Source organism: Bufo bufo, chromosome 5 (genome assembly GCF_905171765.1).
Source record: "Bufo bufo chromosome 5, aBufBuf1.1, whole genome shotgun sequence".
Classification (NCBI taxonomy): Eukaryota; Metazoa; Chordata; class Amphibia; order Anura; family Bufonidae; genus Bufo; species Bufo bufo.
The window spans coordinates 515,299,831-515,325,227 of NC_053393.1; the positions used below are offsets into that span (position 1 = coordinate 515,299,831).

Genomic DNA, 25,397 nt, shown 5'->3' on the forward strand with positions numbered 1-25,397 from the left:
TTTTGTTCAAAAGTTTACAGGAGTATATAGAAACTTAGTTGCTATGTCCTAAGATAACTTAATTTGACAAAATTGATGAGCTCGACTGCCAAAATTATTTACAATTTTTTGACTGCAGTTGCAAATGTAAAATTTCACTTCGGATCGTGTTACACAAGGTTTTTTTTTTTGTCGTAAAAATAAACTTTTCTATAAGGACAAACCTCACAATGTGATGATTTAAAGACCTGACCATTTTTACAATTCGTAACATCACTTCATATTGCCGTGCTGCCTGCTGGATCCTATGAAAATATTGTGTCAAAGTCATCACGGAGAAAAATGAAATTATACAGTACTAACCTGAAATGGCTCCGAGCTGCTAATAGTAATGACCCCTCTTCTCCATTCATTTTTATGGCTGGAGTCTTGTTTCCAAATGTCATTTACTTGATCTTGAGTCTGCATTTGTAGTCCCACCATGAGCACAGAGCTAACGTCAGCAAAGTAGTAGTACATTCTCAGCTTGAAGAGAAAAAAATATATATTGTGATGCTTTCAAGTGAAGCCCCACCTTTTAATAGCATGTCATTCTTTTGGTTCATGGTGTCCAAAGCCTGTTTATCTGCTGGCTGCTTCCACCACTAGAGGAAGCTTAGGAGCTTAATGCATACTATTAATACATTGGACTTATTTAAAGGGGTCGTGCCACAAAAAATATTCTACATTTTTTTAATCTAGTACCTGGATCTGAATACTTTTATAATTGCCTGCAATTAAATTTTTATTACAGCCACTGAGTTATTCAATAAAATGTATCTGTAAAGCGCCACCTGCTGTTTGTGGTGTTCCTTATTTCTCAGTCCACCTGAGTAACATCACTGAGGAGGGTGCACATGCTCTCACACACGCAACCTCCAACTGTCACCAGCCATTTTTACTGTAAGAAGCTGTTACAGTGAGAGAGCTGCAGAAAAAAGGTCCCACAACCTGAGCTTTGATAGCTAAGAAAGCTGCAGCTGAAAGGACACACCCCATGAGCTATGATAAGGAGAGAGCTTGAGCAGAAAGGATACCCTCCCGAGTCGAAATGAGGAGTGAGCTGCTGAAGAGAGGGAACACGTCCTGATCTGTGATAGGGAGATAACTGCATCAGAAAGAACACCCCCCTGACAAAGGGAACACCTCCTGATCTGTGATAGGGAGATAACTGCATCAGAAAGAACACCCCCCTGACAAAGGACACACCTCCGGAGCTGTGATAGGGAGATAACTGCATCAGAAAGAACACCCCCCTGACAAAGGACACACCTCTTGAGCTGTGATAGGGAGATAACTGCAACAGAAAGAACACCCCCCTGACAAAGGACACACCTCCTGATCTGTGATAGAGAGATAACTGCATCAGAAAGTACACCCTCCTGACAAAGGACACACCTCCTGAGCTGTGATAGGGAGATAACTGCATCAGAAAGAACACCCCCCCTGACAAAGGACACACCTCCTGAGCTGTGATAGGGAGATAACTGCATCAGAAAGAACACCCCCCTGACAAAGGACACACCTCCTGAGCTGTGATAGGGAGATAACTGCAACAGAAAGAACACCCCCCTGACAAAGAGCACACCTCCTGATCTGTGATAGAGAGATAACTGCATCAGAAAGTACACCCCCTGACAAAGGACACACCTCCTGATCTGTGATAGAGAAATAACTGCATCAGAAAGTACACCCTCCTGACAAAGGACACACCTCCGGAGCTGTGATAGGGAGATAACTGCATCAGAAAGAACACCCCCCCTGACAAAGGACACACCTCCTGAGCTGTGATAGGGAGATAACTGCATCAGAAAGAACACCCCCCTGACAAAGGACACACCTCTTGAGCTGTGATAGGGAGATAACTGCAACAGAAAGAACACGCCCTGACAAAGAGCACACCTCCTGATCTGTGATAGAGAGATAACTGCATCAGAAAGAACACCCCCCTGACAAAGGACACACCTCCTGAGCTGTGATAGGGAGATAACTGCATCAGAAAGAACACCCCCCTGACAAAGGACACACCTCCTGAGCTGTGATAGGGAGATAACTGCATCAGAAAGAACACCCCCCCCTGACAAAGGACACACCTCCTGAGCTGTGATAGGGAGATAACTGCAACAGAAAGAACACCCCCCTGACAAAGAGCACACCTCCTGATCTGTGATAGAGAGATAACTGCATCAGAAAGTACACCCCCCTGACAAAGGACACACCTCCTGATCTGTGATAGAGAGATAACTGCATCAGAAAGTACACCCTCCTGACAAAGGACACACCTCCTGAGCTGTGATAGGGAGATAACTGCTTCAGAAAGAACACCCCCCCTGACAAAGGACACACCTCCTGAGCTGTGATAGGGAGATAACTGCATCAGAAAGAACACCCCCCTGACAAAGGACACACCTCCTGAGCTGTGATAGGGAGATAACTGCAACAGAAAGAACACCCCCTGACAAAGAGCACACCTCCTGATCAGTGATAGAGAGATAACTGCATCAGAAAGAACACCCCCCTGACAAAGGACACACCTCCTGAGCTGTGATAGGGAGATAACTGCAACAGAAATAACACCCCCCTGACAAAGGGCACACCTCCTTATCTGTGATAGGGAGATAATTGCATCAGAAAGAACTCCCCCCCTCCCCGACAAAGGACACACCTCCTGATCTGTGATAGAGAGATAACTGCATCAGAAAGTACACCCTCCTGACAAAGGACACACCTACTGAGCTGTGATAGGGAGATAACTGCATCAGAAAGAACACCCCCCTGACAAAGGACACACCTCCTGAGCTGTGATAGGGAGATAACTGCAACTGAAAGAACACCCCCTGACAAAGAGCACACCTCCTGATCTGTGATAGAGAGATAACTGCATCAGAAAGAACACCCCCTGACAAAGGACACACCTCCTGAGCTGTGATAGGGAGATAACTGCAACAAAAATAACACTCCCCTGACAAAGGGCACACCTCCTTATCTGTGATAGGGAGATAATTGCATCAGAAAGAACACCCCCCCCCCCCCCGAAAAAGGACACACCTCCTGAGCTGTGATAGAGAGATAACTGCATCAGAAAGAACACCCCCCTGACAAAGGACACACCTCCTGAGCTGTGATAGGGAGATAACTGCTGCAACAGAAAGAACACCCCCCTGACAAAGGGCACACCTCCTTATCTGTGATAGGGAGATAATTGCATCAGAAAGAACACCCCCCCCCCCCCCGGACAAAGGACACACCTCCTGAGCTGTGATAGGGAGATAACTGCATCAGAAAGAACACCCCCCTGACAAAGGACACACCTCCTGAGCTGTGATAGGGAGATAACTGCAACAGAAAGAACACCCCCCTGACAAAGGACACACCTCCTGAGCTGTGATAGGGAGATAACTGCAACAGAAAGAACACCCCCCTGACAAAGGGCACACCTCCTTATCTGTGATAGGGAGATAATTGCATCAGAAAGAACACCCCCCCCCCCCCCCCGGACAAAGGACACACCTCCTGAGCTGTGATAGGGAGATAACTGCATAAGAAAGAACACCCCCCTGACAAAGGACACACCTCCTGAGCTGTGATAGGGAGATAACTGCAACAGAAAGAACACCCCCCTGACAAAGGGCACACCTCCTTATCTGTGATAGGGAGATAATTGCATCAGAAAGAACAGCCCCCCCCCCCCCCCGGACAAAGGACACACCTCCTGAGCTGTGATAGGGAGATAACTGCATCAGAAAGAACACCCCCCTGACAAAGGGCACACCTCCTGAGCTGCCAGCCTTAAATAAACCAATAGTGAATGGGGAGATCTCTGGATCCATGTGAGGTCCAGTATCTTGAAGTTCCTATTCCATTAACTCTTTTTTTTAAATAATGTCCCGACAGAGTCATACATTACCTGACAAGACATCTGATCATCAGTTGGAAGGAAATTTATGCTTCGTAAAACGGCTTGGGCGCCAAGTGCATTTTCTGATGTGAACACCAGAAAATTAGCTATTAGAATAAAAAGAAATATATAAATAAGTTTATTTTAAAACTATTTTTCTGTGAACCTTCTATAAAAATAATTTGTGCTTATCCGTTTATTTCAGGAACATGATTCTCTTTACTTTTTTGGACAACATCATAGGGGATGAATAACTTTAATCATTGTATTGTCGTACCTTTCATAACTTCAGACGCCCACTGTGGAGGGCCACGTGGGTGTCTCTCCTACTCTCACCCTGTACATTTTATGGAGAACTGCTTCACACAGTGACTTCTACAAGTCCTGGCCGCAGTGTTTAAATACAGTCACAACCGGCCAGGGGTGGACGGGGGGTTAAAATAAAAAAGAATACAACATTTTTAATAAAAATCAGTTGGAAAGTTTTTTCCTCCCCTGTAAAGCCTCATTCACACATCAGTGTTCCAGGGACGTGTGCTGTATGTGTTCTCCAAGGAAAGGCACACGTCCCTTTTCATTTTAATGTGTGTATTCACACATCAGTGTTTTTAGCACAGATGCATGCTCTATTATGTCCGTGTTCACAGATCCATCACTACCATTAGGCTTCGTTCACATTTCCGTTTTTCACAGACGTGTGCTGTCCGCATTTTCCATGGACAGCACACGTACTCATAGATTTAAATGTGTCTGCTCACATTTCAGTATTTTTTTACCGTGGTCAGTAAAAAAATCACGGAGACATGCACTCCTTTGATCAACGATGCAGACCGATAGAAGTCTATGGGTCCGTGAAAATCACGGACACATCCGTTTTTCACTAAGACTGATAGGAGATTCTTTGGAAATTAATTTTCAGCTGAGCAACGTCAGTGAATTACGGATGACACACGAATGGAAAAAACGTACCCATGGACCCATCACGGATTCTTCACGGATGAAACACGTACCCTTTTTTTCACGGACGTGTCACTGACACGGAATTGTGGATGAGGCCTCATAGTCTATGGGTTTGTGAAAGCCACGAATGCAACACAGATGCCATCCGTGGTTCACGGATCATTAGGAAGAGATGCTTTGAAAATTATTGTCAGTGAAACACGGATGGCACACGGACAGAAAAAGACGGACACACGGACCCAACACGGATCCTTCACGGATGCATCACTGACCACCTTCTCACGGATTTGAGCACGGACATGTGAATGGGGCTTAACACAACTACTTAGACAATAAATAAATAAATAAATAAATACATTAAATATATGCATAAATCCTGGAAAGCCCTATCTATATCACCTATTAGGGCCCACCTTCTATAAGCTAGAACACAGAGCCACTATGTACTGTATGAGCATTTCTGTTTCTGCCGGATTTTAGCAGTCCTTTTGTCCTTTGAATGGCTGTCATGTAATGCTACATTTTCCCTGCAGTGTTGCAATTGTATGCCAGATGCGTGGTCTGGGGCAATTGGTTGATCACCCTAGTAACATAGTAACATAGTACATAAGGTCGAAAAAATACATTTGTCCATCCAGTTCAGCCTTTTATCCTGCAAGTTGATCCAGAGGAAGGTACCACAATTTGGCACCACAATTTGAAAGGAGATGCTTCTGATGGGACAACTCCTTAATTATACCAGTTACTAGTGTTTGTCAGATATGACAGAGTTGTGAATCGGCTTCTGGAAATACAAGTTCCGAGTGTTCATCGGAAAGTCATTTCAAAATTGTCTAAAATTGTAATTATTTACCATACAGTACAGGTGAACAGTACAATAGTGTATTTTTTCCAGGTGTGTTGTATTTTTGGGTACATACTGTATACAGCATTAAAAACTTTTATTCATTTTGTTAGGGGAGATGGAAAAAAGTAATACTGCAATGTCTGGGGCTTTGTTTTTCAAGATCATTTTATGGCATTAACTGTGTGGTATAAGTCACAGGTTAACTTTATTCTGCAGCTCAGTATAAATACAATGATTCAAATTTACAGTGCCTTACAAAAGTAGTCACCCCCCTTGACTTTTTTTGTATTTTGTTACATTACAGCCTTAAGTTCAATGTTTTGTTAATCGGAATTTGATGTGATGGATCATAACACAATAGTCTAAGTTGGTGAAGTGAAATGAGAAAAATATATAAATAAAACTATTGTTTAGAAATAGAAAACGGAAAATTGGCATGTGCGTATGTATTCACCCCCTTTGTTAGGAAGCCCATAAAAAGCTCTGGTGCAACCAATTACCTTCAGAAGTCACATAATTTGTGAAATGATGTCACCTGTGTGCAATCTAAGTGTCACATGATCTGTCATTACATATACACACCTTTTTTGAAAGGCCCCAGAGGCTGCAACACCCAAGCAAGAGGCATCACTAACCAAACACTACCATGAAGACCAAGGAACTCTCCAAACAAGTAAGGGACAATGTTGTTGAGAAGTACAAGTCAGGGTTAGGTTATAAAAAAATATCCAAATCTTTGATGATCCCCAGGAGCACCATCAAATCTATCATAACCAAATGGAAAGAACATGGCACAACAGTAAACCTGCCAAGAGAAGGCCGCCCACCAAAACTCACGGACCGGGCAAGGAGGGCATTAATCAGAGAGGCAGCACAGAGACCTAAGGTAACCCTAAGGGAGCTGCAGAGTTCCACAGCAGAGACTGGAGTATCTTCACATAGGATGACAATAAGCCGTACGCTCCATAGAGTTGGTCTTTATGGCAGAGTGGCCAGAAGAAAGCCATTACTTTCAGCTAAAAACAAAAAGGCACGCTGTTAGTTTGCGAAAAGGCCTGTGGGAGACTCCCAAAATGTATGGAGGAAGGTGCTCTGGTCTGATGAGACAAAAATTAAACTTTTCGGACATCAAAGAAAACGCTATGTCTGGCGCAAACCCAACACATCACCCAAAGAACACCATCCCCACAGTGAAACATGGTGGTGACAGCATCATGCTGTGGGGATGTTTTTCAGCAGCCGGAACTGGGAAACTGGTCAGAGTTGAGGGAAAGATGGATGGTGCTAAATACAGGGATATTCTTGAGCACAACCTGTACCACTCTGTGCGTGATTTGAGGCTAGGACGGAGGTTCACCTTCCAGCAGGACAATGACCCCAAACACACGGCTAAAGTAACACTTGAGTGGTTTTAGGGGAAACATGTAAATGTGTTGGAATGACCTAGTCAAAGCCCAGATCTCAATCTAATAGAAAATCTGTGGTCAGACTTAAAGATTGCTGTTCACAAGCGCAAACATCCAACTTGAAGGAGCTGGAGCAGTTTTGCAAGGAGAAATGGGCAAAAATCCCAGTGGTAAGATGTGGCAAGCTCATAGAGTCTAAAGCGACTTGGAGCTGTGATTGCTGCAAAAGGTGGCTCTACAAAGTATTGACTTTAGGGGGGGGGTGAATAGTTATGCACATTGACCTTTTCTGTTATTTTGTCCTTTTTGTTGTTTACTTCACAATAAAAAAAAAAACATCTTCAAAGTTGTGGGCATGTTCTGTAAATTTATGTAGAAACGGGCACTCAAGTCATAGGGAGTTGCATCAAAAAAGTTTATATAAACATATCACTATAACATTAAAATTTAAATTTAAAACATAGCATTTAAAACAAATCAAATCAACATTCGAATATAAATCGATGTTATAATCGATGTTATAATCGACTGTTGAGAAGAAAAGGGTCAGTTGTTAGGAGCATCGATTGTTGGAAAACCACAAAAAATTGAATGATAGAAAAAAAGGGGGGGAATCGTGACAAAGTCCTCCAGGTGTTATTCCCAATGGTAGCATATATAACCACTTGTACTTCCTTTGTTAGGATATGTAACCATTCGTAGCTTCATATAAACAAATAAACGAACATATGGATAGAAACAAGCAGTCTCTTTACCATGTCTTCGCCACTTCCCAGTGTTTTTTATTCAACGAGACAGACCTCACGCTTGATCAGCGATTATTTCTTTTTCCAATAGTCCGATATAAATGTAGGTTTCGGTAGCGTATCAAGCGAAACTTACGAGTAGTAATCCCATTTATTCGGAGGGTAATCGTGCACCTGGAGGCGTCTCACGTGGCGTCCCACGTGGTTTCTGTACGTCACCTCTTTACGAATTACAGCGCGCTGTTTCTTTCAGATTATATAATCCGGAATTGCCGTAGTCAAATTGCCTTTTGACTACTTATTTCACCTTAAGGACTTGGCCATTTTTTGCAAATCTGACCAGTGTCACTTTAATTGCTGATAACTTTAAAACGCTTTGACTTATCCAGGCCATTCTGAGATTGTTTTTTCGTCACATATTGTACTTCATGACACTGGTAAAATGAAGTCAAAAAAATTATTTTTTTTGCATAAAAAAATACCTAATTTACCAAAAATTTGGAAAAATTAGCAAATTTCAAAGTTTCAGTTTCTCTACTTCTGTAATACATAGTAATAGCCCCAAAAATTGTGATGATTTTACATTCCCCATATGTCTACTTCATGTTTGAATTATTTTGGGAATGATATTTCATTTTTTGGGGATGTTACAAGGCTTATAAGTTTAGAAGCAAATCTTGAAACTTTTCAGAAATTTACAAAAACCCAATTTTTAGGGACCACTACAGGTCTGAAGTCACTTTGCGAGGCTTACATAATAGAAACCACACAAAAATGACCCCATTCTATAAACTACACCCCTCAAGGTATTCAAAACTGATTTTACAAACTTCATTAACCCTTTAGGTGTTGCACAAGAGTTATTGGCAAATGGGGATGAAATTTGAGAATTTAATGTTTTTGCCTAATTTTCCATTTTAACCCATTTTTTCCACTAACGAAGCAAGGGTTAACAGCCAAACAAGACTGTATCTTTATTGCCCTGACTATGCCGTTTACAGAAACACCCCATATGTGGCCGTAAACTACTGTACGGCCACACAGCGGGCTGTAGAGTGAAAGGTGCGCCGTTTGGTTTTTGGAAGACCGATTTTGCTGGACTGGTTTATATACACCATGTCCCATTTGAAGCCCCCCTGATGCACCCCTAGAGTAGAAACTCCTTAAAAGTGACCCTATCTAAGAAACTACACCCCTCAAGGTATTCAAAACTGATTTTACATACGTCGTTAACACTTTAGGTGTTGCACAAGAGTTATTGGCAAATGGGGATGAAATTTGAGAATTTCATTTTTTTACCTAATTTTCAATTTTAACCAATTTTTTCCACTAACAAAGCAAGGGTTAACAGCCAAACAAGACTGTATCTTTATTGCCCTGACTCTGTCATTTACAGAAACACCCAATATGTGTCCGTACACTACTGTACGGCCACACAGCGGGCGTAGAGGGAAAGGTTCGCCGTTTGGTTTTTGGAGGGCTGATTTTTATGGACCGGTTTATTTACACCGTGTCCTGTTTCAAACCCCCTGATGCACCCCTGGAGTAGAAACTCCCTAAAAGTGACCCCATTTTGGAAACTACGGGATAAGGTGGTATTTTTTTGGGGACTATTTTTAGGGTACATATGATTTTTGGTTGCTCTATATTACATTTCTGTGAGGCAAGGTTACCAAAAATTAAAATCTGAAATTTCATCTCCATTTGCCATTAACTGTTGAGGAACACCTAAAGGGTTAATAAAGTTTGTATAATCAGTTTTGAATACCTTGAGGGGTGTAGTTTCTTAGATGGGGTCACTTTTAGGGAGTTTTTACTCTAGGGGGGCATCAGGGGGGCTTCAAAAGGGACATGGTGTCAATAAAAAAGGCCATCAAAATCAGCCTTCCAGAAACCATGTCGGTCCTTTCCTTTTGCGGCCTCCCTTTTACTGATACAGCAGTTTACGACCACAAATGTGGCATTTCTGTAAACTGCAGTATCAGGGTAATAAATATTAACTTTTGTTTGGTTGTTAACCCTTGTTTTGTTACCGGAAAAAACGGATTGAAATGGAAAAGTGTCCAAAATAGCGGTTTGGCACCGTTTTTTTGTTTTTTTTTGACCGTGTTAATCTGGGGGGTTAGGTCATGGGACATTTTTATAGAGGAGATTCTTACGGACGCGGCTATACCTAATAAGTCTACTTTTTTTTTATAATTATTTCGGTTTTTTACTATATTATCCTTTTTGATGCAAAAATATTTTTTTTGTATCTCTAAAGTCTAAGTGTAATTTTTTTTTTTTTTTAATCCGAATATCTTATGTGGGGGCTCATTTTTTGCGGGATAAGCAGACGGTTTTATTGGCACTATTTTGGGGGCTATATGACTTTTTGATCGCTTGCTATTAAACTTTTTGTTATGTAAGGTGACAAAAAAATCTTTTTTTGCACCGTTTTTTTTTTTTTGGACCGTGTTAATCTGTGGGGTAGGTCATAGGGGATTTTTATAGACGAGATTATTACTGACGCGGCGATACCTAATATGTCTACTTTTAATAAATTATTTTAGTTTTTTTGGGTGTCTCAAGTCTGAGAACCAGTTTTTTTATCCGATGTCAGTGCTAAATTGGGATATAAATTTAGTACTCCATGGAAGTGTGATACTCCCTGAAGCAACCGTCAATGCAGAGGCCCGGATGATCGGGGCACGTGTCGCACTGAGTAGTGGTGTCCTTCCGTATCCCCCTCCTGCAACAGACTCTGCACTTTTTTTGGGTTCGTCCCTTCTTTCCAGTATGGGGGACCACACCTGGAAAGTGTTGGCCAGGGACGATCCGGGCGCCTACAGTTCCCGAGGTACTCCAGCCTGCTCTTTCCTGGTCCGAAAAGATCAGGGCCTTGAGGACTGCCTCATAGAACTGAAGGAATGTCCCTGTGTTGCCAGCGCTCCGGGACAGCACAAAAGAGTTGTACATGGCAACCTGTACCAAGTAGACGGCAACTTTTTTGTACCATGCCCGGGTTTTGCGCATGGCGTTATATGGCTTGAGGACTTGATCAGAGAGATCAACTCCTCCCATATACTGATTGTAGTCGACGATACAATCAGGCTTGAGGACCGTTGCCGCGGTACCTCGCACAGGGACAGGGGTGATGACGTTACCATTAATTGTGGACAGCATAAGGACATCCCTCTTGTCCTTATACCTGACCAGCAACAGGTTTCCAGTGGTAAGGGCACGAGTCTCACCCCTGGGGATAGGTACCTGGAGGGGGTGGGCAGGGAGGCCGCGTTGATTTTTCCACATGGTCCCACAAGCGGACGTGGATCTGGCGGCAAGGGACTGGAACAAGGGGATACTGGTATAAAAGTTATCCACGTAAAGGTGGTAACCCTTATCTAGCAGTGGGTACATAAGGTCCCACACAAGTTTCCCGGTAACACCCAGAGTGGGGGGACATTCTGGGGGTTGAATCCGGGAATCTCGCCCCTCGTATACACGAAATTTGTAAGTGTACCCTGAGGTACTCTCACAAATTTTGTATAGCTTCACGCCATACCTCGCCCGCTTGGAGGGCACATACTGGCGGAAAATGAGTCTCCCCTTGAACGCAATGAGAGACTCATCAACCGCGACCTCCCTTCCAGGAAAAATTTAATTCGACACAAAGCCCAAATTTCCTCATCCTTCGTGGTTGCAAATCAATTTTCCCTAAAATGGCGGTAAAAAAAAAAATCATACTTACTTCATCCATTTGACCGTAAAGAGCCGGCCGCCGCCATCTTGATTGAAGATCTAGCACGAAATTCCATGACCAGTGACGTACATCGCCACCACGGGCCGCACGAGATTTCGCGCTAGGTCTTCAATTAAGATGGCAGCGGCTGGCTCTTCACAATGAAATGGATGAGGGTAAGTATGATTTTATTAGTTTTTATTTTATTTTACACTGTATTATTGCTGTCAGGTGGCGCGATCAGCTATGAATGTGGCATCTGAGGAGTACAATGACGGGGGGCGGCACAATCCAAGCTCCCTGTCATTGCACCCACTACTTACAAAGAAATGCGCTTCATGATGAAGTAATTTGTCACATTTTCTTGTAAAATTCGGCAAAGCAGCCAAATCGAATTTTTCAATACTTCGCTCATCACAAATATTGACCTTTTACTACTTTCTCACATTAAAAACATAAAAAAAACACCATATTTGTGTCACCATATTCTCAGGGCCATTAATAACTTTTAATTTTTTTTGTTGACAGAGCTGGGGCGGCTTGAATTTTTCATTGGTACCTTTATATGGTACATGTGACTTTTTGATCACTTTTTGTTCAGTTTTTTTTGTATGGGGAGGGATGAAAAACAGAAGTTTATGCTTATGTAAAAACTGTCTCAGTCTTCCACAAGGTCTCCATGGGGAGTGTCCCTTGCTGGAAGACCTGCATAAAAGGCAGGCATGTAGCCTCATTAAAGTGTCCTGTTCTACCCTTCATGAAGTCTGGGCTCATGTTTGGGGGATTGGAGAACTACACTCTGGGGATTGCTATAATCATTATACTCTCCAGAGTATAATCCTTAGCTCTTGTAAGAGCTGTTCCTGTTCCTGCATTGCTCTCTGAAGGAAGAGAGGTTCACCCACTGGAACCTGGAAGCCTTGTCGTAGGTCCAGGGTGGGTAGAAGATGGCAAGATCCGCTATACTTAACATTTTTTTTATGGCGTTCACTGTGTGAGTTTAATAATGTCATAGCTTTATAGTTCTGCAAACCAATTGTGCAGCGATGCCATTTATTTGTACTTTTTTATTATATCATAAAATAATGTTAATGTGGAAAAGGGGATTTTTTTTGCATTTTTCAATAGCTTACACAATACGCAATGCACTACAATATTTATTAGGCCCTTGGCTGCCCTGGAGCAGTCGCTCTGCAGTGGCAGGAGTTCAGAGCACTGGGTATAACTTATTTATTGCTAACAACCTCCCTGTCTTAATCATTTTTTTACTTGGAAACACCCTTTAAATGTCCAGGATCAGCTATAGCTCTGATCCTACTGATTAAAGTGATAACTGTTTTGTGAAAATTGTTGTGTTCTTAAGAAAAATACTTTTAATCCTGATGCATATGAGGGTTTCAGTGCACCAAGGGGGCAAGGAGTATGGCCAGCACTGGAAACTAAGAAGGTGAGGTCCACCAGGGGACTAGGCCCTGCCTCTTGGGGTACTGAAGCTCTTATTTGCATAAAGAATAAAAGTACATTTTCTCTGGAATGCAGAAACTGATTTTCGCAAGAAAGGTATTATTTTAATCAGCAGGGTCAGGGTCCCTTCTACGCAATCTGCCAGGTTTAATAGGGCTAATTCTGCTGACCGATACTTTTAAAGGGCATCTGTCAGCAGTTTTGTACCTATGACACTGGCTGACCTGTTGCATGTGCCCTTGGCAGCTGAAGGCATCAGTGTTGGTCCCATGTTCATATCTTCCCACATTGCTGAGAAAAATTATGTTTTGATATATGCAAATGATCCTCTAGGAGCAACTGCAGAGAGAGCAGAACCTCTAGGTGTAACGGCAACTCCCCCGTAGCTCCTAGAGGATCATTTGCATATATTAAAACATCATATTTCTCAGCAATGCGGATACATATGAACATGGGACCAACACTGATGCCTTCAGCTGCCAAGCGCACATGTAACAGGTCAGCCAGTGTCATAGGGACAAAACTGCTGACAGATGCCCTTTAATCCCTTGGTGACCACCCATACAAATTTTTATAGCGGTCACTAAGGGGCCTTAGGCTGGGCCATCACTTTTTAAGCCGCGCTCCTGCTCTAACAGCCTGGACCAGCAGGAGTGCTGATCCAGGCTGTTTAACACTTTACATGCCGTGACATTAAAATGCAATGCACTATAGGGATAGTGCATTGTATTTTAAAATCAATCAAAATGTTGTCAGTTAGGGCTCATGCACACGACAGTATTTTGCGTTCAGTATACTGGCTGTTTTTTGAGTTCAGTATGCTGTACATATACTGAACCATTCATTTCAATGGTTCAGCAAAAAAAACTGAAGTGTCTCCGTATGCATTCTATTTCAGTATTTCCGTATTTCCGTACCGTGAAAAGATAAAACATGTCCTATTCTTGTACGTAAATCACGGTGCTTGGCTCCATTCAAGTCAATGGGTCCGGCAAAAAAAACTGCGGAACCATCTATTGAAAATTTTATGCCCAGCCCAATTCTTTCTATGTAATTACTGTATACTGTATATGGCATATGGAAAAATGGAACGGAAAAACGGAAAGGAAACGGAAACACAACGGAAAAAAACGGAACAACGGATCCGTAAAAAACAGACCGCAAAACACTAAAAAAGCCATACGGTCGTGTGCATGAGCCCTTATAGTCCCCTTATGGGACTATTAAGGGGTAAAAAAAACAAAAAACATTTATTAAATAAAAAAATTTCAGTTTAAAAAAAAGCATTTTTTTCTGAAAATACACTTGTCAATGAAAAAAAATTGCAAAAAAATCTCCCTATGTTTGGTATCGCTGCATCCACAACGACCCACGCTACATAAATATAATGTAAATTGTCCCCTACAGTGAATTCCGTAAAAAATAAAAAAAATGACAGAATTGATCATTTATTCTTAGCTGCCCCCGAAAAAAATGTTAATAACAAGCGAACCAAAAGCGTGATTTACTCCAAATGATACCAATGAAAATTGTCTGGCAAAAATCAAGCCCTCACACAACTCCCTAGAAAGAAAAATAAAAAAGTTATAGGTCTTGGGAAGCGGCAAGGCAAAAAGATTTTCTTCCTTTTAAAAAAAGGGGTTTTATTGCACAAAAGTAGTAAGAGTACTTTCACACTAGCGTTTTTCTTTTCCGCCATAGAGTTCCGTCACAGGGGCTCAATACCGGAAAAGAACTGATCAGTTTTATCCCCATGAATTCTGAATGGAGAGAAATCCATTCAGGATGCATCAGGATGTCTTCAGTTCATTTTTTTTTACTTTTCAGGACGGAAATAATACCGCAGCATGCTACGGTTTTATCTCTGTCCAAAAAGACTGAACACTTGCCGGAATGCCGGATCTGGCATTAATTTACATCCAAAATACCGCAATGCCGGATCCGTCCGCCGGATAAAAATGTGAAAAAAAAATACAAACGGATCCGTTTCTCCATATGACAAACGGACAGACGGATCCGTTCTTGCAATGCATTTGTGAGACGGATCACTCTGCCGCAAGTGTGAAAGTAACCTTAAACATAAAAAAAACGATATGTATTTGGTATAGCTGTAATTGTACTGACTCAGAGAATAAAGATATTCTGTTATTTATACCGAAAAATAAATGCCCTAAAATTTCTAACTTAAAAACTCAATGGCAGTATTGCTGTTTTTCCCATCACCCTCCCAGAAAGAGTTAATAAAAGTTTATCAGAAAGTTATGTGTGCCCCAAAATGGCGCCATCAAAACTACAACTTATCCCGCAAAAAACAAGCCCTCCTACAGCTATAAAGACGGAAAAATAAAAACAGGTATAGCTCTTGGAAGGCAAGGAAAAGAGGAAGAAAAATGCTTAGTCAGTAAGGCCCAAGACAGGCTGGTCACTTAGGGGTTAAGTATTCTTTTTAGCAATGGTTTTTATTTTTATTTTTTATTTTTGCTACTTACATAATTTTTGTCAATATGACGGTATTAAGTTTTACAGCCTATCTATTTTCACTATGAATTTTATAATTGGCATCATTGCTTATTAAATAATAAACCAGACACCATGACCATGAAAATAATGATGTCAATTTAGCTATTTTCTTTTAATGCATCTTTAGGCAGCTAATAATGCAAATAATCAGTCATATAAATCCATTGAAGTCAAAATGAAATCACTGACGATTATCATGCCAAAGTTAATGATTTAGTAAAGGGATATTAGTAATAGAAACTGTTCCTAGGACTTTGTGCTTTTGTTGAAATTACTGCATATTATCAAAATGAATGAAGATAACATCAGCTCATACAACAATATGTATTCAGTGTACGAGTCTCTTGCCTAACACAACTGGATGATATCAATAGGTTGCTATTTTTATTTAGCATTTTATAGTTTAGTTTCTAGATGCACAATTAAAAGGGTTTCCAGGAATAGGGAAAAAAAGTCAGCATTTTTTCAGAAACAGAATATCGTAACTGTTGGAGGGCACACAAATATCTGGTTCTACACAGACTCCAAAATCAATAAATAAAATTAGATTTATTCAACATACACTTATAAAACTTATAAAATATGTAAAAGATATATAAACAACATGAACTGCTCATATGTGGTATATATGAATAGCGCTCAGTAATACACGCACAGAAATATGGTTAACTTTCCATGGAACACGTCTACATTCAAAAATCACGACCTACGTCACAGTTATGGTACACACGTCCGTGCGATAAATGGTCGTAGGGCACTGATTATGTTCAATTAGAACAAATGTCCAGTTATCGCCATCTGTGTAACATTGGTCACATCCAGTTACGTATTGCAGGGTGATTACACCGTCTCTCCATGATGTAACAACAACACTTTTAAGGCTAGGTCTACACAACGACATTTGTCGCGTGACAAAAAGTTGCGCGACAGATAGGGCACAACTACACTGCAACATATGTCGCGCGACATCTTGTCGCACCAATGTCGTGTGACAATTTTTACAATGATAGTCTATGGTGTCGCACTGTGACATGCGACATGCTGCGACTGCGACGCGACAGTCGCAGAAAAATCCATTTCAAATGGATTTTTTGCGACTGTCGCGTTGCAGTCGCAGCACGACACCATAGACTATCAGTATAAAAATTGTCACGCGACATTGGTGCGACAAAATTTCGCGCGACAAGTGTCGTCGTGTAGACCTAGCCTAATTTAGCTCTTTAAATAAAAAATAAATAAAATAAAATAGAAAAAATGAAAAAGAAAAAGAGAAAACAAAAAACAAAATAAATAAAAGTTCACCACTGTGTTTTCTTTTCTTCTTTTGGCGTCGCAGACCACCGTGTGAAGCGGGCTCATTCACATAAAAACAGTCAATTCAAAGAAGGAATCGCGCTGCCTCACGCGCTGCCTCTGGTGGAATCTTGTGGTTTGGCATCACTAAAAAGCTGACTTATCCTATCCTTATCAAGACTCAGAAAATATAGCCAAAGTGAGGCAGCGCGACTCCTTTGTTGAAAAGCCTAATTTAGCTGTTTCACTGGAATAGCAGTGGTAGATAGTTATATCCTCATGTCAGTCGCGCATGCACGTGCTGCGGCACACCAACGGAACACATTTCCCTGCGATATATGTTGCTTATATATCAGCAGCTTTATATATTAAGCCACATGTCCAGTTAATATCCTCCTAAATATTGCTTGTAGCATCCCATTATATGCGCTGCATATCGAGATATAGACACACTTTCTCTCCTGAATATATTAACAGCACTCCGTGATTCAACAATTGCACCGAAGTAGACACGTATAAATGGTCACATCCACACACTCATAGTAGTGTACGTTACCAGTCCACCGGCGGTTTCACGTCTTGAGTCTCGCTGTAAAGTTGAGGAATCGTGCAATGTTAGCACTACGTGGCGTCCCATGTGTGTTATGGCGTATCACGTGACGACTCGTATGTCTGTAATTGTGCCGCTGAATATCTCGTGTTGTCAATCTTCAAAAGCTTCAGCCAACTCTGCTGTTCACTTCCTGGAAGCCAGGAACGGCGCACGATTCAACGGCGGTTCCTCAACTTTACAGCGAGACTCAAGACGTGAAACCGCCGGTGGACTGGTAACGTACACTACTATGAGTGTGTTGATGTGACCCTTTATACGTGTCTACTTCGGTGCAATTGTTGAATCACGGAGTGCTGTTAATATATTGAGGAGAGAAAGTGTGTCTATATCTCGATATGCAGCGCATATAATGGGATGCTACAAGCAATATTTGGGAGGATATTAACTGGACATGTGGCTTAATATATATACTGATCTAGTAGAGTTAACACTCCTGTTTTCTGAGATTTCTGAGTTGTGTTATCTAAACTAAGCAAACACCTTCAATTGCTTTTCAATGGCTTTTGTTTCAAGATAACGCGATGATTTATAAGCAACATATATCGCAGGGACGTGTGTTCCATTGGTGTGCCGCAGCACGCGCATGCGCGACTGACATGAGGATATAACTATCTACCACTGCTTATTCCACTACCATTGCTTATTCCTTATAACAGATGGCGATAACTGGACATTTGTTCTAATTGAATATAATCAGTGCCCTACAACCATTTATCGCACGGACGTGTGTAACATAACTGTGACGTAGGTCGTGATTTTTGAATGTAGATGTGTTCCATAAGAAATTCCCCATAAGCCATTTTCTGTAGTTTTATGGAGTTCTGAGAGAGACAGCAGTGTCATCGCTGCGCTCTGTGCTTAACACTCATTACATTAGATAGTTAGATAGCTTATATATATAATACAGATAGTTAGGCCCCTTTCATACGGACGAGTATTCCGCACGGGTGCAATGCGTGAGGTGAACTCATTGCACCCGCACTGAATCCGGACCCATTCATTTCAATGGGGCTGTGTACATAAGCGATGTTTTTCACGCATCACTTGTGCGTTGCGTGAAAATCGCAGCATGTTCTATATTCTGCGTTTTTCACGCAACGCAGGCCCCATAGAAATGAATGGGGCTGCGTGAAAATTGCATCGCATCGTCAAGCAAGTGCGGATGCGGTGCGATTTTCACACATGGTTGCTAAGGAGACGAGGGATGTATGACCCGGGACCCCATTTACTTTATTATTTTCCATTATAACATAATGGCATTCTTTAATACAGAATGCTAAGTATAATGTCAATTGAGAGTTAAAAAATAATAAAAACATAACTCACCTCATCCACTTGAGCGCGCAGTGGGGATCCTCTTCTTTGTTCTTCTTGAAGGACCTGCAAAAGGACCTTCGCTGACGTCATTGCACTCACCATATGGTGAGCGTGGGGATGTTAGCGCAGGTCCTGCTGAATGAAGATAGAAGGACCTTCTATCTTCATTCAGCAGGACCTGCGCTGACGTCACCGCACTCACCACCTGGTGAGCGCGATGACATCAGCGAAGGTCCTTTTGCAGGTCCTTCAAGAAGAACAAAGAAGAGGATCCCCACTGCGCGCTCAAGTGGATGAGGTGAGTTATGTTTTTATTATTTTTTAACCCTCAATTGACATTATACTTAGCATTCTGTATTAAAGAATGCTATTATTTTCCATTATAACCATGTTATAATGGAAAATAATACAATCTACAGAACACCAAACCAGAACCCGAACTTCAGTGAAGAAGTCCGGGTTCGGATCTGGGTACCACATTCAGTTTTTTCTCACGCGCGTGCAAAACGCACTCGCACTCGTGCAGAAAAAACTGAACAATGGAACGCAATCGCAGTCAAGACTGACTGAAATTGCGTGCCTACTCGCACAATTTTCCCTGAATGCGCCTGCATCGCATCCGGCCCTCACCCGCGACGCCCCTGTGAAGGGGTCCTTAGTGGGAGATAGTCAGTGTAGGTTATATCCTGATATAGTGTAGTTGTTGCAGTGCAGTGTGTTAGGTGGTGTGATAGGTTCTGCTGTCCATACATACATGCAGACCTGCTAAAATGTGAAGTTTCATGTATTGCGCCAAAATATTCGCATTATTAGTGCCGATTAGCGCAATCGCTAATATATTGGAGCACTCTAACTGCATATAAAGCCATTGTAATGTTTTGCCGTGCCAACTATTTTCTCCAGTCTCAGGAAACTTCTAGCAGCTTGGAAAATGTAGTAAAAGTGACCCACGCCTGTATTTCGTGCTCATTATGCGAATATTACATTGCTGATTTTTCGCAATCAAGAAAATAATCGCCCAAATATTCGTGAAATATCGCAAATTCGAATATAGCCCCTGCCGCTCATCACTACTCATGAGACTCAGCTAAAACACCAAAGTAATCCTAGGTACAACATTGGTGCTGTTTTTGTAGAGAACTGACCTTTTTTCTAATCCTGGACCATCCTTTGTAACTAAGTAAGTTTATGCACAAATACTAAAGCAATTGGGTGCAATTATCCATACTGACACAGAAAGTCCTGGTGCTTTGTAAATAAAAAAAAAGCGTCAATAAGGCCCCTTGCAGACGAGCGTGTCCGGATTAGGTTGCGTTCAGTGAAAAATGCACGATTTCGCAAACAAAGTTATTCAGTTTTGTCTACGATCCCGTTCAGTTGTTCAGTTTTTATCGCTCGGGTGCAATGCGAATTAGGCCTCATGCACACGACCATTCAATTTTTTGCGGTCCGCAAACCGCGAATCCGCATAAAAACGGAAGCCGCTCGTGTGCCTTCCGCAATTTGCGGAACGGAACGGGCGGCCGTCAATATAAATGCCTATTCTTGTCCGCAAAGCGCAGAATTTTTCTGCATTTTTTATTTTTTATATTTATAATTTTTTTTTTACTTTTTAAACTTTTTTTTTAGTCAGTTGACTATAACATTCAATCATTAGATTGCCTCTTGTATTCTGTGATGAATATCTATGCATTGCAGAATACAGCATTCAGTATATTACTATGCAGTGCAGCAACCTTCAGTGCTGACACCTGCAGGCCAGCATTGTAATATACTAGTAATTATCCTGAAAGCCTTGTACAGGCTCAGACCTATTACTAGTATGGGACGTCTTCCCCCTATCTCAGCCAGGGGAAGTCGTCCTGGGCCGGAAAGTGCGTGGCTCCTGGTTTTAACATTCCCAGATGCGGTGGCCACATTTAACCACTGCATCTGAGGGATTAAATGGCTGCAATCAGCATCATCACCAATCGCAGACATTAGAGCTGGGCCTCTTCTATGTAAAACAGCAGAAACTGGCAGTTATAGCACCCACTGCGCTCACAAGCTGGTGCTATCTTCAAAGACTTCCATCGTACATGTACGACGGAGGTCCAGAAAAGCTTAAAGAGGACTCGTCCCCTCTCCTGACATGTCTGTTTTAGCAACTACTTGCATTCCCCATGTAATAACAATTCTGGAGCATGTGCCTTACAGGTAAAACAAAATGATAAATCTACCTTCAATGACTTTCGGAAACGTGCTAGTGAGTCCCTTTACAGCAAGTTGCATTTTGTTATTTGACAATGGCCATAACCTTCTTTTGTTCTAGAGATTGCTGATTCTTTCTACACCCTCTTCCTTCTATCTTATGACTGAATATGTTCTTTATTCGGGTTTTGTCGGTTTCTTTGATATGCACTTGGATAATTCTACATAATGGGATATTCCCATCTGGACATTTCAATAGGATACATCACAAAAGTCCGATAGGTGTGGGTCCCACCTCTGGCACCCACTCCTCTCTTTAGAACGGGGCACTGATGTGACTGAAGAGCAAGCAACAAATGCATGGCTTTTTCTATTCATTGCTATGGGAATTTCAAAAATAGCTTAGCAGTGGCCCATTCCTCACTAATTCCCCAGTGGAGAATTAAGGCATAGCCGTGCAGGACCAGTGTTCTCTCCATTCCCTGCTATGGGACTTTCAAACATAACTGAGCCAGCACTCAGCTTTTTTTTGAAGCCCTGTAGCAATTAATGGAGAAAGCCGACATGCTCAGCTTGCTCTCCTCCATTCATGCCAATGCACTGTTCTTGAAACTGGAGTGGGTCCTGGTCTGGACCGATAGGATATTTAGGACAATTGGGAATTTCCCTTTGACAATATACAATGAACCCTCTGTGAGGTGACTTCCCAAAATTGCATTGAAAAATGGTCTTCTAGAAGGGTGACAATTGATAAATTCCCCCAATTTGAACATTGTCAGATTGCTAATACTACGTAGATGACTATTGGTGATGAGTGAAGTATTAAAAAATTTGATTCGCTGCTTCTCCGAATAAAAAAAATAAAATTAGCTTGGTGACAAATTACTTCCTCAAGAAGCGCATTTCTTTGTAAGTAGTGGGTGCAATGATAAGGAGTGGCGATTGCATGGCTCCCCCCATGTACCCACATTCATAGCTGATCGTGGCATCAGACAGTAAAAAGTGTGTAATATTTATTTATAAATCATACTTACCTCATCTATTTGATCGCAACGAGCCACCCGCCGCCAACTTGATTGAAGATCTAGTGCGAAATCTTGTGTGGCTGTCATCACATCGGCCGGCGTTGTGATGTCATACGTCACCGCACACGGGATTTCATGCAAGATCTTCAATCAAGATGGCGGCGGCTGGCTCTCAAACGGAGGAAGACAGTATGTTTTTTTTTACACCATTCAGGGAAAATCGATTCGCTACCACGAAGCCAGAGGAAATTCAGCTTTGCGTCGAATCACATTTTCCCTGAAATTCGGATCAAAGTCTACTTTGTGGAGTTCGATTCACTCGACACTAATGACTATGTTCTCAAAAATAGTTGGGGTTTTGCAGTACTTTTCATCCCAGCTTAAAGGTTGAATCAGTTTGGTTTACTTTGGCATGGACTGGTGCAGTGAAGATAAGACATAACATAAAGAAGAGAATGATCTGGCTTTCCTCTACCATCAGGATCCTCTGGGACGGGGGCTTATAGTGCATCTCCTTTAGGCTCCCTCATATAGCAGTGGGCGGACTGAGGGGGGGCGGAGCCCCCTTTAGGGGAGGCCCCCATGACAGGGGTTTGGTTTAGTGAGCTGGGGGGGGGAGTGGTCGGGCTAGGGGAGAGGGAGGGGGCTTTGGCAGGGAGAAAGGTTAGGATAGGTTAGGTGGTGTGAGGGGGTGGAGATAAGGGGTTAAATAGGCAGGGAAGAGGAAGGCTAGAGGCCATTTTAGGTAGAGAGAAAAAGCTCCCACCCACCCTTCCCCCTTTTTTGGCCAGTTTGGAATTGAGGGGATCGGGGTTGTGGTGCTGGGTTTTTTGTGGGGAGTGGGTTTTTTGTCACGGCGGCTTGTGGCGGTGGGGGGGGAGTCCTTGGAGTTGGGCACGGTGGAATCTGAGGACAATTGGGGGGGGCCCCACGATGGGGGCTGGACTCCCAGGTGGACCGAGCGGTTGTGGTGAATCGAGGGGGGGTCATTCGATGGTGCCTTTGAGCTGGGCGGTACGGCTGGAGGCAAGAATGGCTCACCCCGGTTCGACAGCTCGATGTTTTGGGGCTTCAAGGACCTCCCCCCATTGGGGTTTTTACTGTATTGTGTTATGGTTGTAAATGTTATTTAATAAACGGCTGCTGTGGCCATTACATTTCCAATTGGTGGTCCGAGTTTTATTGGGATTAGGGCTCTGGGGCGGGAAAGTGTAATGGTGGTTAGAGGTGAGTAAGGTGGGTATGAAAGTAATGGTTGAGGCGAACATGGATAACCAATACCCTCGTCATGACCATACTGGAATAAGCATCATGGACTATAACACATCTCTCCCAAGCAGGAATAGAATGGATCTGATTGAAATAATGACCTATGTATGAAGTGAATATCTGTCTTAACTGTTGGTGCAAGACCTTGTCCATTTCTATCAGATGGAATGAGCAGAAAACTGTGGAAACCTTTGTTCATTCTACCTGATAGACTGAAGAAAGAAGGCAGGTCTGAAATGTGTACTAGGTATTGTCTCATTTATTAGAGGACCTCTAAATGAACAAGGACTTGGTTGTAAATGTGTGTATAAGAGAGTTAGCATTGTCTGCATAGTTTGTCTTGGGATTGTATTTATTGTGTGAGAATTGGCCACTCCAAGGTCCGAAATAATAACTGAAAAACAAGATATGCGCAGTGACCATCATGGATTGCTTAATCAAGCTACATTCCATTAGGCCTCCTGCACACGAACGTGTGCGCCCCGTGGCCGTGCTGCGGCCTGCAAATTGCTGGCCGCAATGCACAAACACCGTCCGTGGGGCAGCCGCAGCGGATCGCGGACCCATTCACTTTAATGGGTCCGCGATCCGGCCGTTGCGCAAAAAAAATAGGACATGTTCTATCTTTTTGCGGAACGGAAGTACGGGACGAAACCCCACGGAAGCACTCCGTAGTGCTCCCGTAGGGTTCTGTTCCGTGCTTCCGTTCCGCATCTCCGGATTTGCAGACCCATTCAAGGGAAAGGGTCTGCATCCGTGATGCGGAATGCCCACGGAACGGCACCCGTGTCCGCAATACGGCAACAGGGCGTACACGTTCGTGTGCAGGAGGCCTTAGGGGGTGAAGCTTTTTGGTTAAAACAGTATAAAAGCTGGAACTTTTCAGTTAAAAAGTTGGAGTTCATCTATGAGGGAAGGAGGCGCCCCCTACGTAGAAATTTTTTCCCAATCGAGTCCCTGACTGCTTTTGCTGAAACGGGCTCCCCAGATGATGTGTGTCACTCTCAGATGATGCTAACTCAATTGGTGATGTAAGTACTGTACCTTCATTCTGGATGTAGTCAGGACTTTAGATGAAGTGTGGTTGTACGTATGTAAATAGTACAGTAGATGTGTGTTGTCTTTTGTCTAACCCCTTATTGTTTGTAAGTTTTCTATTTGGTGTTGGTGAATTTACCTAATTTTGCTAAAAAGGACATATATTTGCCTAATTATCCTTATTCCCTTAATAAATGTAGTTAATTATTTTACTATTCTTAAAGCGGTATGTGTAGTCTCTCTTTAAAGAGTATCTGAACCTGAAATAGTGTGTTTGTAAGCAAATTGCCTAATTTGTTAGCAATACAAATGATGATGAATACCGGGGACTGCTCGTTGTGGTAGAAAGGCTCTTCACATCCTAACCTTATATCGCTGGTCTTACTGCTCTCTAAAAAGTATGCACTGTGTACAGTAAAATTTTTTAAAAAATATTGACATTATTAGCTTACCTGTAATATTATCTCTTTGATCCAAAAGTGCGCTTCCAATTTCTAAACCATTGGTTCGGACCCACCCTTCAGATGTCATGCCGCAGAAATCCGTCTCAAAATCACATCTTTCGTAGAGGGAGCCTATTCAATGATATCAGATGTGAGAATGATTGGAAACATATTGAATTTCATCTATGCAGAACTGAGAAATGTTCTAAACAATATGCAAAATTGGATTGGAATACAGCCCCTTTAAACAGGATATCCAATTGCTATTGGTATATCACAGTTTTCATTGTGATTAGGGATGAGAGAATCGACTTCGGATAAAACATCCGAAGTCGATTCGCATAAAACTTCGTTTCAATACTGTACGGAGCAAGCGCTCCGTACAGTATTAGAATGTATTGGCTCCGATGAGCCGAAGTTATTACTCGCGAGACTTTGTGTAATAACTTCATAAATCAATTTCTACTGTAAAAAAAACATTTCCTGAACTCGGGTTCAGTTCCAAGTGGTACCTTGGAACCGAACCCGAGTTCGGGAAATGGTTTGAGAGACCATGCAAAATGTCACTCGAAAATTCTCTTCTGTGATTTTGTCTTCTCAAAAAAAGTTGGTAAGTATGCAGAATATAT

General features: G+C 42.2%; 1 protein-coding gene across 1 annotated transcript; it reads right to left on the reverse strand.

Annotated features, from left to right (window-relative positions):
- Positions 1-257: 257 nt before the first annotated feature.
- On the reverse strand, positions 258-24,856 carry LOC121002609 (MAM and LDL-receptor class A domain-containing protein 1-like). Its single transcript, XM_040434053.1, has 4 exons — positions 24,778-24,856; positions 3,926-4,023; positions 343-504; positions 258-284 (listed from the first exon to the last, which is right to left on the reverse strand). The coding sequence occupies exons 1-4, from the start codon at positions 24,854-24,856 to the stop codon at positions 258-260; spliced, it is 366 nt and encodes a 121-aa protein (XP_040289987.1).
- Positions 24,857-25,397: the final 541 nt, after the last annotated feature.